Source organism: Artemia sp. Qi Xiang Cuo, chromosome 6 (assembly GCF_049724085.1).
Source record: "Artemia sp. Qi Xiang Cuo chromosome 6, ASM4972408v1, whole genome shotgun sequence".
In the NCBI taxonomy this organism is placed as follows: Eukaryota; Metazoa; Arthropoda; class Branchiopoda; order Anostraca; family Artemiidae; genus Artemia; species Artemia sp. Qi Xiang Cuo.
In genome coordinates this window covers 465,388-478,855 of record NC_142799.1, presented here as the reverse complement: position 1 = coordinate 478,855, position 13,468 = coordinate 465,388, and the positions used below count along the sequence as shown (strand labels likewise).

Genomic DNA, 13,468 nt, shown 5'->3' with positions numbered 1-13,468 from the left:
TAAGACAAGGGTGGGCATCGCACATTTTACTTTTTAGTGATTGTATCAACATGAGTACTAAACGAGCAGTCAACGCTAAATGTGACACCGAGAATTACAGCCAAAGATACGCTAGGATACGGTGGAGGAAGACTGACAAAGTCCCTCTTAGAGGATTAAAGCGAAGGATTTTGGGTTTTCCTTCGTTGATTTGAAGGCTGTTGATAGTACATTGGTCTTTAAAGTTGCTCATTATTGCATCACTGAATTGGGAAACTGTTTCCGACTTTCCAATGAGGTATTTCAGAAGAACTGACAAATCGCCTACGTACTTAAACATGTCTTCAAACCCAAAAAGGACAAAGTTTAATACTGCTAAAAACAACAGCGCTGCAAGTTTTGTGCCTCGTGGAGCTCAGCCCATTCGGAGTTGGTGTCTCCAAGGAAAGGCTGTAGACGCATTGGAAACGGTTTTGCAAAAAATCGATCACTAAAAGGAGAATATGCTCGCGTGCACCCATTACGAGTAAATTTGTCACAGATATGAAATAGCGAATAAGGTCAAACGCTTTTACGTAATCCACTAGGAGAAGACCGACAATCGCACTTCCTCGGTAAAGCCATTCGACAATAAGGTGATACATTCTTACTAATTAAACAGTTGTGCTGCTTCCTTTCAAGCATCCGTAATTATATGGGTCAAGAGAGGGAAAAACCTGTGACATCAGTTCACGGTATATAAACGTTTCTGTCACCTTAGATAGGTTCAGGGTTATTAAGATAGGTCAGAATGGTTGAGATAGGTTGGACGCAAGATTTGAAACCCTTCACTTTGTGTATAATGCGAACGTACGCTCTCTTCCAAGTACTAGGGAACACTTGCTCTTGGAAACACTGGTTAATAATGGAGGAGAGTGGCTTGGCAAGGAAAATAGCGAATTTACGTAACAACTTTAAATGAAACTCGCCAGGGTAGGACGCACAGTTCCTATTCAGCTTCTGAAGTTTCTTGTAAACGGCCAACTTGGAAATTTCACCTACATTATCAATCACTGCTCGAGTAATGAGAGACTCAATTTCTGAACTGGTGATTGACGGAAAGGTGGTAAAGATGCCAACAAAAAAGGAGTTCACTTCCGTAGCCGATAACAAGGTACCATCCTCTTTCAATACCCTTAAGTCACTGGGTGTCATTTTACCAGCAAGTCTTTTTACTGACGAATGCCATTTGTGTGGATCTGTCGTAAGTAAGGGCATATGTTTGTCCTTTACGTATTGTCTCTTCGCTCGCCTGGGCAGTTTGACAATATGGTTCCGTAACTTGGCTGAAACAACTGAATCGCCATTGCTGTGAAGGCGGCAGCGAGTCTGAATTAGGTCCTTGAGGTCGTTTGTGATCCATGGTTTATCAGTATCTGTAACGGTAATGACTTTAGTCTGGAAACAAGCATAGAACTTCTCCTGAAGTAGGCTGTTTACCTTACTGACTTTGACGTTGATGTCCGGCTCGGGGCAAATGTCATCAAATTCTTAGTTGCCGATCCAGCGGCCGAACGTAAAAATCGAATCTTTTGTTAGTGGTCGTATAGTAGTTTTGACTCGTTTGGTTTTGGGGATTGCTGAATTTGCTTCCCAGAAAATTATGAAATGATCAGAATTCTGGAGGGGTCCTGTGCATCATAGAAGTATATAAGGTTCGTTAAAATCAAGTAAAGTATGCTGCCACTCGGATGGGTCGGTATTGCGACAACTTGCCGCAAATTCAAGACACTGGAAATCCACTATTTTTTTTGTTTGGTTCGTCACCAGCAATCACAAAGGCAGGAGAGGCATACTTTTGGCGCATTTTGTCTACGAAAAACTGTATGTGCACAATAAGTTCTTTCCTGTTTCTGGTGCTCTCAGGGTAATAGACCGAAACGAATATCAAACACGAGAATTTCCTTGATAAATGTGTTGGTTTACATTCCATCCACAATATCTCATGCTCGGAGTCAATTGGATCAATTAACAGCTTTGACGGTAGGTCGTCCCGAAAGAAACGTCCTACGCCACCTCCGCGACGATTCAGGTCACAGTCACGACGATTATCAAAGTAGCCAGTGTAGCCTTTAATACGCGCTGACTCAGAAGTAATTTCCCAGAATTCACTTATTATTGCGATAGAAGAGTTGTTCTGCTTGATTCGAGTTTGTCGATTCTATTGTTCAAGGAACGCGCGTTACACACGAGTATATTAGGTTGCTTTTATTTAGCTAAAAAACAGGATGTAGATGCAGGTTGTAGATGAGGTATGTAGAGCAGGTGGTTTTTTGTCACAACCGCTAATCACAACCGGTTCGCTATACCAAGGAGTGAGCACAGACGGCGTTTCATAAGCAAGGAAGCAATTTAATGGTACTAGGCAACTTGGTCCACGCGGCAGGGCTTTAGTCTTGATCCTAGTTGAAATTAACACTGGTATCTTCATCCCTTTTTTTCAATCTACCTCCACGTTTCCCACCATGAGAGCGCTTGATAGATGTTGTGGCTGTGATAGAGCCATCTGGTAGCGCTTTTAGAAGTCCAAATTGCAGTAAGCTAAAAACGTAGATGATGCTACCACCAAGCAAGGTTAATAAAATTCAAATAGGGTGATCTTCTCGTATTTAATTTGCATGACAATAGCACTAAGCAAAGTCAGGAGCACTAAGTCTTTGGTTACTTACACCATCACTGCAGGAAACACTGCAGAAAAAACCAGCACAACACAAGCTAAACTGAGATGACAAAGGTAAGCTATTTCATAGCGCTCACAGCGCCATAGCAGATTAGGCGTGCAGACCCGCTATACCTTACCCCAGTCCCCCTAATGTGCAAATATATAGCCTAAATTTGTTTCTAAAGTATTATATTTTTATCTTACTTTGGTATATTTCATTAGGATTAACCGTCAGAGAAACATATTAGAAGAATATTAGGTAGGGGGTATATCATACAAGTACCTTTCATTCTCATGGCTTTACTATTTTCTTTAAAAAAATCAATTTCTAGTGCCTGGAAAGTTACTGTTTACTCTAGGGTATATGCTCTATCAAATAGTAAAATGTTATAAACAATTCAATGATTTACGAAGCTACAAAAAAGTCATTGAAATTTTAGTCTACGAATCTGTCAATCAAAAAATAGAAGAAAAAAGGCCATCTAAATTCCATACTCCCCCTTAAGATTTATATAGATTTTCACATTTCATGTAATGACCTATTGTTCTTTTTTCAGAAAAGTAATGAATAAGCCATATAAAGTGACAGTTCTACCACTATAAGTATATACATTCGTCTTAAAACTGGCTATACAAATATGTTAAACAGGAAGAAATTATCAACCAAAAAATGGTACAGGCGGCTAAAAAAGGTCATTGAAATCCTAGCATCTGAATCTGTCAAGCGAAAAAGAAAAAAAGTCATCCGAATTTCACCCTCCCCCTACCACCTCCTCAGAATTCTAATTATTATCAAGTTTCTGAAATGACCAAATGATTTTTTTTTTTAGCAAAAAGTGAATAAGGCTTCAACAGTGGTATATCTCTGCCGTTATAAGCATTTTCATTTACAATAAAATTGGATGGAACAACCCTTACCTGCTTCACCATCAACAATAGGTGATATTTCAGCACCTATATCTGAATCCAAGGAGGTCTTACCAAACGCACCAACAGTGGCAGTATCGATTCTCACGGGGACTGAAAGTAAAAAAAAAATAATTTACTCAATTAATTTCACACACATATCCTTAACATCTTTTTTCCTTTTTTTTATTGGACGTTTCAAAGGATTTTCCAATAAAACAGAGGCTTGATAAACGATTAAGTAAAGCTAATAAAAGAAGTTAGTCTCAGGCGAATAAAAGCTGACAACGCCATGTAGCGTTACACAAGAAAATCAAAATTAGTTCAAAAGTCTGAATCCAAATTTTAGGTAATTTTTTTTTTTAGTTTGGTTTATATTAGTCCAGAAATAAAAGAACTACTTGTCAAAAGAGCAAAAGTGCTATGTTTTTTTTTTAATTAGTCTATGTGCAGCACACTAACCTAACCCTAACTATTTAATAATCAATAAAAAATAGGCTACGAACAAAGGAATTCTCAGTAAATTTCGTGTTGGATGTAAATGAGCAATAGGTCTTTCATTGAAATTCAAATTTTAGAAATAAAATTAGGCCTGTTTGTGATTTTTCTACTACTTCTGGGCTAGGCACGTACACAGAAATGACTTTATTACGGGAGGAGGGCAATCATATAAAAGTATTCGATAATTTTGATAGAAAGCGCCAAGAAATTCAAGAAAATTTAGTGATGGAGGGGGGGGGGTAAGGATATCTACAATGTGTAGCTCTACTCCTCCCAAGCATGTGTTCGTACTGGATATTGCTACACTATCAGTGGTGCTAGTAGTTTTAATTCCTATTTAACAAATCTTAAAATGCCATCTTGAAGTTGCTCCTCTTATCAATTTCCCCAATCAATAGGCTTCCTTAGATCAAGCACTTTGATGTGGAGCAACGTGGAGATCCTTGTACAGAAATTTGATATTTTACGTTTTTGAATCGACTTGGCTTACTTGTCTCAAGCCCCGTCCCACTTTGAAGGTCGTCTCGAGGACTCTTTCTTCGTAATGGCGAGGTTGTGGCTTCTGTACGGCTTGCGGTTTTCTATTAGATGGGGAAGGTCCGAGAGTTGGTGAAGCCCGACGTCATCTTTTCATCTCTTCGGCGGACGACCACAAGGGTTAGAACCGTGTATTTAATCTTCATAAAAATTTTAGGGAGACGACACTGGCTCACCCGTTGGACGTGACCAAGCCACCTAAGGTAATGAACCTGGATCTTGGAGGGGATTGTGTGCTGGACAAGGCACCTGAGGAGTTTAACATTCGAAATTCTTTCAAGGTAGGTGATTCCAGCAATTTGACGGAGGTATTTAGTTTCAAATGCTGTGAGTCGGCATTAATACCCGACTTTCCTCGTTCAATTTTCACAAGAGTAGATTGCGATACGGGCGATCAAGGGTATCAAAAGTTACTTACGTTACTTACGCCGTAGAGACATATCCTTGCTCGGGTATAAGGATTTCGAAAATGGGAATCGCAAGGGCGAGTCACTTTTTTGTATCTTTTGAGTGATGGTTGTCGCTGTTGAGGAGACTACCAAAGTAGGAGAACTGGTCAACCCACTAAACACTTTCTCCATTTAGTTTCAGTTCTGGCTTAATTACATTCTGCGGCTTTCCTGAGCAGAATACAGCCTCTGTTTTGGATACTATGTAGGTCATCAGGCGTTTCAGCCGTTTAGCTGATGTCATCAGCATAGACTAGTCCATCTGTATGACCTCCTCTATGTTTTTGCCGCAAGTTGATTGCACCAGGGTGATGACTGCTGTAAGGAAAAGATTAAAAGATCTGAGGACAGGAAGCATCCTTGAAGGACTCCTATGGACGTCTGGAAGTTATTAGTCAGAACCTCACTAGTCATGACACGACTTCTAAATTTAAAGTTTGATAAGGTCGACCAGGTTTCGTGGGATTGCGTAGTCAGGGAGGATGCACCACGTGTCATTCCTCCAAATAAATTACAATGTTAGTTTAGAGCCAATGAAGAGTTCATAGAGGTTACAGGTACATTTCGAATTCAGATATTTTTCCAAATCTGGGAAACTGTAAAATTTTTGTCAACGGTCGATCCCCGAGGAATGAAACCGGTCTAATATTATTCAATGACTAAGGACGACACACCTCGGATCCTCTGGAGTATAACAGACATAAGGATATTGGCAGTCTGGCCTTGTTAGGCTGATAGGACGGTAGTTATCGCTCATCACCTTTGACCCTTTTCGGTGAGGTGAAACAATTGTGGGCTCACACCATGAAATCATGAAATGTTCTTCTTTCCAGGCGACAGGTATGATATTGTGGAAAATTTCTGTATGTCGTTTATACTCAAATCATATCGAGTATGATTCAAATCATAGAACGAATAATATTTTTGTACTCCACATTGTTGTTTTTGCTTTTTGTGGGTAATAAATTTATACTGTATTATCTACGTTGTTACAAATAAATTTATATTATTACATATCTACCCAAAACCCTGGTATATCCGGAAAAGATTCTTTTAAGCAATTAAAAAAACTTACGTCCACCAAACAACATATTTATACACGTTACGGCTTCTTGCATTATTGTTTATTTATCAGGACTCAATAGGAATCAGATATGCTTTTCTCGAAAATAATGTTATCACTTTTATCAAATATCCAGCTTTTAATTGTTATTTCCTATTTGACTTGAAATTATCGAAAACGGATCTTCCGGCATTTCTTGGAGAGTAATTTACCTGCTGTAATCAACACTTCGAGTGGGTTGTTGTACTATCCCCACAAAAAAAAAATTATTCGAATCCTAATTACCCAGAATCCCGGTAAATCGGTGAAAATTACATGCTGATGGGAAGATACAGCATTAAATTGGACCCAAAGCCGGAAACTATGAAAAAATCCAACAAACTCCCTTAACTTTGGTTATAATTTTGTAAGGCCAGTAAAAGCTAAGAAAATTATACCAAAACCAAGCCGAACTGATTTATTTCAGTATTGCTATGAAAGTGTTTTTTTAGAGCTTCAACAGCAGCTGAAACTCATCAGGAAATTTCCGGGTAAGAAATTCTTTTTTGACTTCAAAGAGAAATATGGAGTTTCCCTAATTTTGGGACATTAGTATTTAGGAAAAGCGAAAAAAATTGACTGGGTCCAATAATAGCATACAGTTTAGGAATTATGAAAAATAAAAGTGTGTTGGTGTGCTTAATATTTAATACAAATAGTTGAAAATTAACTGGGCCCAATAATAGCAGACATTAGAGTCTAGAAATTATGAAAAATAAAAGAGTATAGCGGTATGTGTATCATTTAATAGAAATGGCTCATTGAGTCAGAATAAGCGTAGATGTCTGACAAACGAGATCGCAAGGAAGTCCAAAACCACCAGAAAATCTAAAAAAATAAACTCTTGAGAAATAGAGTTATCAGATTTCTTTTTAAAGTTCAGAAGGACAAACAACGTCAAAACGTGTCCAGAAGATTAAAGAAGACGAAGAGGATTAAACCAGTAAATTACTATCAATGAATAGATAAAACCCAAAACAAACAGAAATTAAAATAAATAAAGTCATCAAACATAAAGATAAAAGATACTGATAAATAAATAAACGCTAAAACCGTTAGGAATTGAAACGAATAATAAGTCAAACTTAAAACGAACAGAAATTACAAGAAACTGGAGTAGGGTTACAACTCTTCCCTCCACCCCCCCCCCCTCAAAAAGTAATCCTATAGGCTATTGCATTATATTTGCTCTACCGGAAACCAAATATACTTTAAACATTTTACTTCTATAATTATAAGTATAATTATAATAACCAGTAATTCATGGAAACTAAACCAGTAAAATATCTTCTTCGTAAATTTTTCTGCATTGTTCATTTTAATGAGGGCATCGAAAGGCCAAGTCCAAGCATTATTTTTATTATTTTTCAAATTGCAGTAAAGATAGTCGTGAAACTTGGTATATGTCATTGGGCCCCCTTTTCGGTTTCCTTCTTTGTCTGGATTTTGATGGTAAGCATGTGGAGGGAGAACTAAATTTTCGAGAGGCATTTAACTCTAGGTAGCTTATACGTGGCTTATTTAAGGTGCATGTTCCCTCTGAAATTAGTGATTTCACTTGCTCAGTGAATGGACATATCTGATAATATGAGATCTGATAATACGAGTATTTTGTCTTTTTGGTGCAAGTTACCACTGCAGGCTTGTCGTGGAATCACTAATTTCAGAGTGAGCATACACCTTAAACAAGCCACGTATAAGCTACCTAGAGTTAAATGCCTAAAGTTGAATTGCAACTACTAAATGACCTGTTCTGTAAATGGACTTAAAGTACAAAAAAACAGCTAAAATTAAATTTGATTATTTGAATTGGTTAAATTGGACCTTACACAGGTCCAGGAAATCGTGACAAGCCTGCAGCGATAACTTGCACCAAAAGGACAAGATACTCATATTATCAGTTATGTCCTTTACTGAGCAAGAACTATGATATTACTTAGATATTCTCCCAGAGAAGAATCTAAACTTGCTTTAAAAATGACTAAATTATCCTTTTTTTGACAATTTGTAACAAACTTTCAGTGTATCTTTAATTTAAAAAACTCTGTACACCAAACTTCAAAAATATGATTCAGTTGATGCAGAGAGCTGAATCTCGGCTATGGCAAAACGGAACGAGAGCAGACAAACAACATACCAAACATACCAACATACCAAAACTTTCAAAGGGAGCATAAACCTCAAGGAAGTGAAAACAAAAAACCAACCAGGTGGAGAGGGCGCTTCCGTTCCATCTCCATTCTGTCTTTGTCCCGCCAAACCTGAAGATCGGGTTTCTGGCTCTGGCAACGAAGCTACATGATCCACCGAGCAAGGCACTTTAATTAATTTGTGGCATTTCTTATGAATTAGCAGTTTGCACTGGATGCACTTGAATCCTTGACGACCAAGCCCCCAAATTCGGTCGTGACAGAATGCACAAAAAGCTCTCTAAAAGAAAAAACTGAATCATTATTTTACTTTTGCGTCCAGCATTAAACCATGTATTTTATACCACAAAAAGATGCTTAAAATTTTGGACTACTTAATTCAGGGGGTACACAAGTGGAGAGGGGGCTGGCGTCACAATTTCCTGGACCTGTGTAAGGTCCAATTTGATCAATCCAAATAATCAAATTTCATTTTAGCAGTTTTTTGTACTTTAAATCCACCTACAGAACAGGTCATTTATTAGTTGCAATTCTCACGAATTACAAGCTTTCAATAGATGCATTCGAGTCGTTGACGTCCAAGTTCCCAAATCCAGTCCCAACAGAATGTACAAAAAGCTTTGGTTGCCATTCCCACTATTGAATCATACTGAATTGGGTAGTAAGTAGGTAGTAGGTTATTTGTACTGTGTGAATAAAAGGTGTATAACGAAAAACAATAGGTTCCATTGTAATTGAACCCTCGTGTAAATGAACTCATGTAACTGAACTCTCGTGCAACTGAATCCCCGTGTAACCCAACCCTCGCGCAATTCAACCCTCGCGTAACTGGACCCTAATGCAGCTGAAACTTCATCCAACTCAACCCCATTCAGCCAAACCTAATGCAACCTCATTCCCTCAATCCTCATTCCAATATCTTGGAAAGGTTTTTCTCAATCCTCATTCCAATATCTTGGAAAGGATTCTATAAAAAGGCCCAAAACTTAGAAAGCACACAAAGATATAAGAAAGTTGATTCAGAGCTACAATAAACTTCATAAAAATTGCCAATAAATCAAAGCAAAAACATTGAAAAAAATAGATCTACTCTGTATACTTACGGGTCCCATCTAATAACAATATAGAATAAACCCTAAGGGACAACTTGGTCTAAAAAAAATATTTTTAAGAATTTGTTTTGCAAAAATACCATTAGCATAAAATCGAAATTTTGGAAAAGAAAACATACATTTATTAATAAGCATAGTTTTGGAAGTATCTAGAGATCCAAGCTATTTTTTTAATTTTCCACAGAGTTGTTTAAACAACCAAACTTTCATTTAATTTAATTTGTAAATACGAAAGATAAACATTATTTTCAAAAGAGAAACAAGTTTAGTATTTGTTTTCCTTCATAAAAAGAAGTCAAAATCGTCAAAATTATGAATGGCTGGCTGTTAAGCCACAACCAAAAACAAAAAGCAGCCAAAATTATTTTTATAGTTCGCTTTATACAAGACAGAAAAAAAAACAACCAGATTTATTTCAGTGTCTGCTATACTGGGTGTTATTACCTGGTTAGTCTTATGTGAAATGACATAAACAAAATGCTTTTACGTAGCTTCAGAAATCAAACTGAGCATAGGGAACCGGGTATAAAACCAGTCTTTTCACTTGCCCCTCGATAAATCCTTACCTGAGCACTAACTGAAAAGCTAATGGTTTACATAAAAATAAAAAAAAAAAAAAAAAAAAAAAAAAAAAAAAAAAAGTTATCGGGCCATGATTTTGGCAAACTTCGAGCTTCTAATCAGCGCTGGTTCAAACTTATTATAAGGTTTTGGGTTGAATTGAGTCAAACAGCTTGATTTTAACGGGGTTTGGGAAAACGGGGATTCAGTTGAACAAGAGTTCAGTGAAAGAGGGTTCAGTTTATTTGGTTGGAGTTGGAGGGGAATTCCGTTGAACAATTGTTCATTTGCACGGGGGTTGAATTAAACAGGGGTTCAGCTAAATGGAGGGGGGGGGGTTCAGTCTAACGTCCGTTCAATTGCATTGTGGTTAAGTTAAACAGGGTTTCAGTTAAACGCTGGTTCAGTTGCACGAGGATTCAGTTGCAGGGGGGGTTCAGCTACACAAGGGTTCAGTTACACTAGGGTTCAATTACATGGGTTCAGTTGGACGAGAGTTCAGTTACACACACCTGAAAATGATAAAATCATTAATCATTAATCACAAATATAATCGTGAAATTGTTAGGGCTTGAAACTATTTGAGAAGAAAAAGCGAAAACCAGTGAGCAAAATTAGGTCTAAAGGGGACAAAGTGTAGTTTGGAGGGGGGGCTAGGAGCCCCGTTTCCCATTTTAGTTTACACCGTGTTTTTCAGTAGTTCAAATGTTTTACACCATGGAAGATAGTGTAATAACGGAAAATTCCTTTTTTGGTTGTATGAATCACCAACAGTTTTTCTTCCCAACATCCTTGTGGGCAAGGCCGTATCCGGAGGGGTGGGGGGTACGTGGTTTGAGCCTACTACCCCCCACCCCACAAAAAAATCTTTGACCGTCTCATCAAAACGTAATAAAAATACATATTAAGCAGATTTTTTATACGTTTATTAAAGTTCTTTTGTACCCCCCCCCCCCGAACAAAAATGTTGGATACGACCTGGCTTGTGGGATAGATTTAAGAGGGTAGTTGTGTCTTTATATTTCAAAATTGCTGCGTACTATGGGTATGACTATTTTTCTGTCCTTTATAGTTGGGATTTCTGAGAATGCTTGTGTTAATGGTTGGTCAAATCCCATTTCAGTGATTTTATCTTACAAAACTGTATAGTGTTTCTTTTCAAACCATACACATGCAAAACAGACAAGAGAAAGGGGAAGAAAGAAAGAAATACCGAGGGAGAGAGAAAGATGAATGTATTCTATGTTGTATATTTACATATTATACCAGAAACAATATCTGTTTCTGTCATAAATACTCCCAATTATAAAAAAAAGATTTAATGTTTCTGTGAAAAAAAATGTGATTTTTTAGAGCATTGTTAAAAAAGTGCCTTTCCGTTCTTTTGTAGTTTGAAAACTGCAAAAAAATACCCAAAAATTGAGCTTTCAGATCATTGTTAAAGCCTGGCAGACATCCAACGGAGACTCTAAATAGATCCCGCTAAGCATACAAACTCTCAAAGCATGAGAATCGTGGGGCAGTCCCAATGTAGGAATCTTCAACTATTGCTGGAGGTAAAATAATTAAATAGGAAAGATCGCTGTTTAGAATCTATGCAGACACTAAGTTCTTTCGAGAAATGCAATATAACCTTTGAATTGATAAAAAAAAGAATTACTCTTAAATCAGACTCTTACCTAATTATTAAACACATATTGACATGGTCAAATGGAAATTATATAATTTCTTAGGCGAAACCTCAAATTTCTCATAAATAAATTGTTTTCTAAATCCAATTCTTAATAAAAAAAAAAAAGATTAAATAAAATAGTTACAACTGCAAAAGAAATTCGAATAATAGTATTTCTGAGCAAAGACTAAAAAAAACCTTGAATGTGAAAAACAACACCAGCCAGTTGTAATTAATGCAAACAGTATCATTTATCTCGTCACGCTTCATATTACAAAACATATTCAAATAAACTAAGCAGAAAATTAAAACTAAGAAAACAAAACAATATAACTTAATGGACAGTACCTCACGCCTAAAAGAATTTTTAATTAATTTCAAGTGCTCTTAATAACTTTAACAGATCGGCATTTCTTTCAATCAGATATTATCCTTCCCACAAGACTAACCGATACAGACTTCCCATCCATGCCAAAAATTGATCTGGCAATACGCCCCTGCTCTATTCTTTCTAAGAAATAAAATTGTTCCGTAGCGTAACTCTTTCTTTGAGAATAAACCTATTAATTTGATTGTATATAATACACATCAAGGGCGGAGAAACGAACTAGTAATCCGCGCCACTCTAAGAGGGGCATTGGAGTTGTGAGGGTGCTGAATGGAAATAATAGGCCGATATATCACCCTATACAACTAATCAAAATTTAAATAAGAGCTGCAAAATCGTTTTGACGTCTTTTCTCGAGGCCATAATAATAAAGGCCAAACTTACTAGAAAAACTGGGAAAAAGTCACAATGTCAATATTAAGTGCTGAGTTTGTTCCCTTTTGCTCACAAGGAGCAAAGTATCTTAAGATGGTTGTCTTTTTACCGGGCTACTTCGTATGGAAGGGGTGGTCGTACAAACTTGGGACAGGGGTAATTCGATTAGATATTTAAAACGCTAGTGCCCTTTTTAAGAGTCAAATATGGTTAGAAGGCAATTAGCCTCCTCTCTTCCATTATTTGCCCCTGTACCCCCTCCAAGACACCGGATCAAAGTTCAAAATAGTCAAAAGATCTATTGAGCATGCATTCTGAGTCGACGTGGCCCACGCACAGGGGTCCTAAACTATGAAAACTGCCTATTGGTTATAAATAGGTTTTATAGTGGAAAAGACCGTAGTGAAACGCAAGTTCATGGACACTAATACATAAAAAAAAAACGTTGGCCCCAGAATACGAGGCCCAACAATTAGCTGAAACTCTTGTTTTTCATCGGCTTCTACTATACTTGTAAGTCATTGGGGCCCCAGTGCAGAGAAAAAAAAACACAACAAAAACATTACTTCATCAGGAAATAGGGCTCAAATAAGGACCAGTAATCTCAGGGTCAATGGGCCACTAATGCAAAAAATGAGCAAGGCTTACTAAACACAGACCGGAAAAGGGATCAAACACTTTGTTTTGATCGGCTTGTAACTTATTTCTTCAAGCCCCTAGGTCTTTTAGAGATCGATCTAGGACCAAAGGCGCCTTAAATTTTTGTGACAGAGAGGGAAGGGACTAGAGGTCCCGAAAATGGGAAGAACAGCTTTCTGTTTCTGATTGGCTTGGGACTTGCACCTGCAAGTCCCAATGAAAGAGAACCCTAATGTAAAATAGACTAAATAAAATCTACTTCGGATTGACTGCAAGATTTCCCTTAGAAAGGCCTGAAAAACTTTTATTTACTATCGGAGGGGAATTTCGTCTTTAGAGGCAGTTGACTCAAATATCTCCAAACATACAACAAAAAATTTCGTCCGTCAATGGGGC

The 13,468-nt window shown here is 37.4% G+C and overlaps 1 protein-coding gene across 2 annotated transcripts in view; it reads right to left on the bottom strand.

Annotated features, from left to right (window-relative positions):
* aPKC (protein kinase C iota type) overlaps positions 1–13,468 on the bottom strand; it is a 104,971-nt gene that overhangs the window by 43,652 nt on the left and 47,851 nt on the right. For both annotated transcript variants that reach the window (XM_089090444.1, XM_089090445.1), the window contains exons 6-7: positions 8,383–8,605; positions 3,599–3,700 (exon numbers count right to left, since the gene is read on the bottom strand). In XM_089090444.1, the coding sequence (XP_088946570.1) occupies positions 3,599–3,700; positions 8,383–8,605 (325 nt within the window). The remainder of the gene's footprint in view (positions 1–3,598; positions 3,701–8,382; positions 8,606–13,468) is intronic.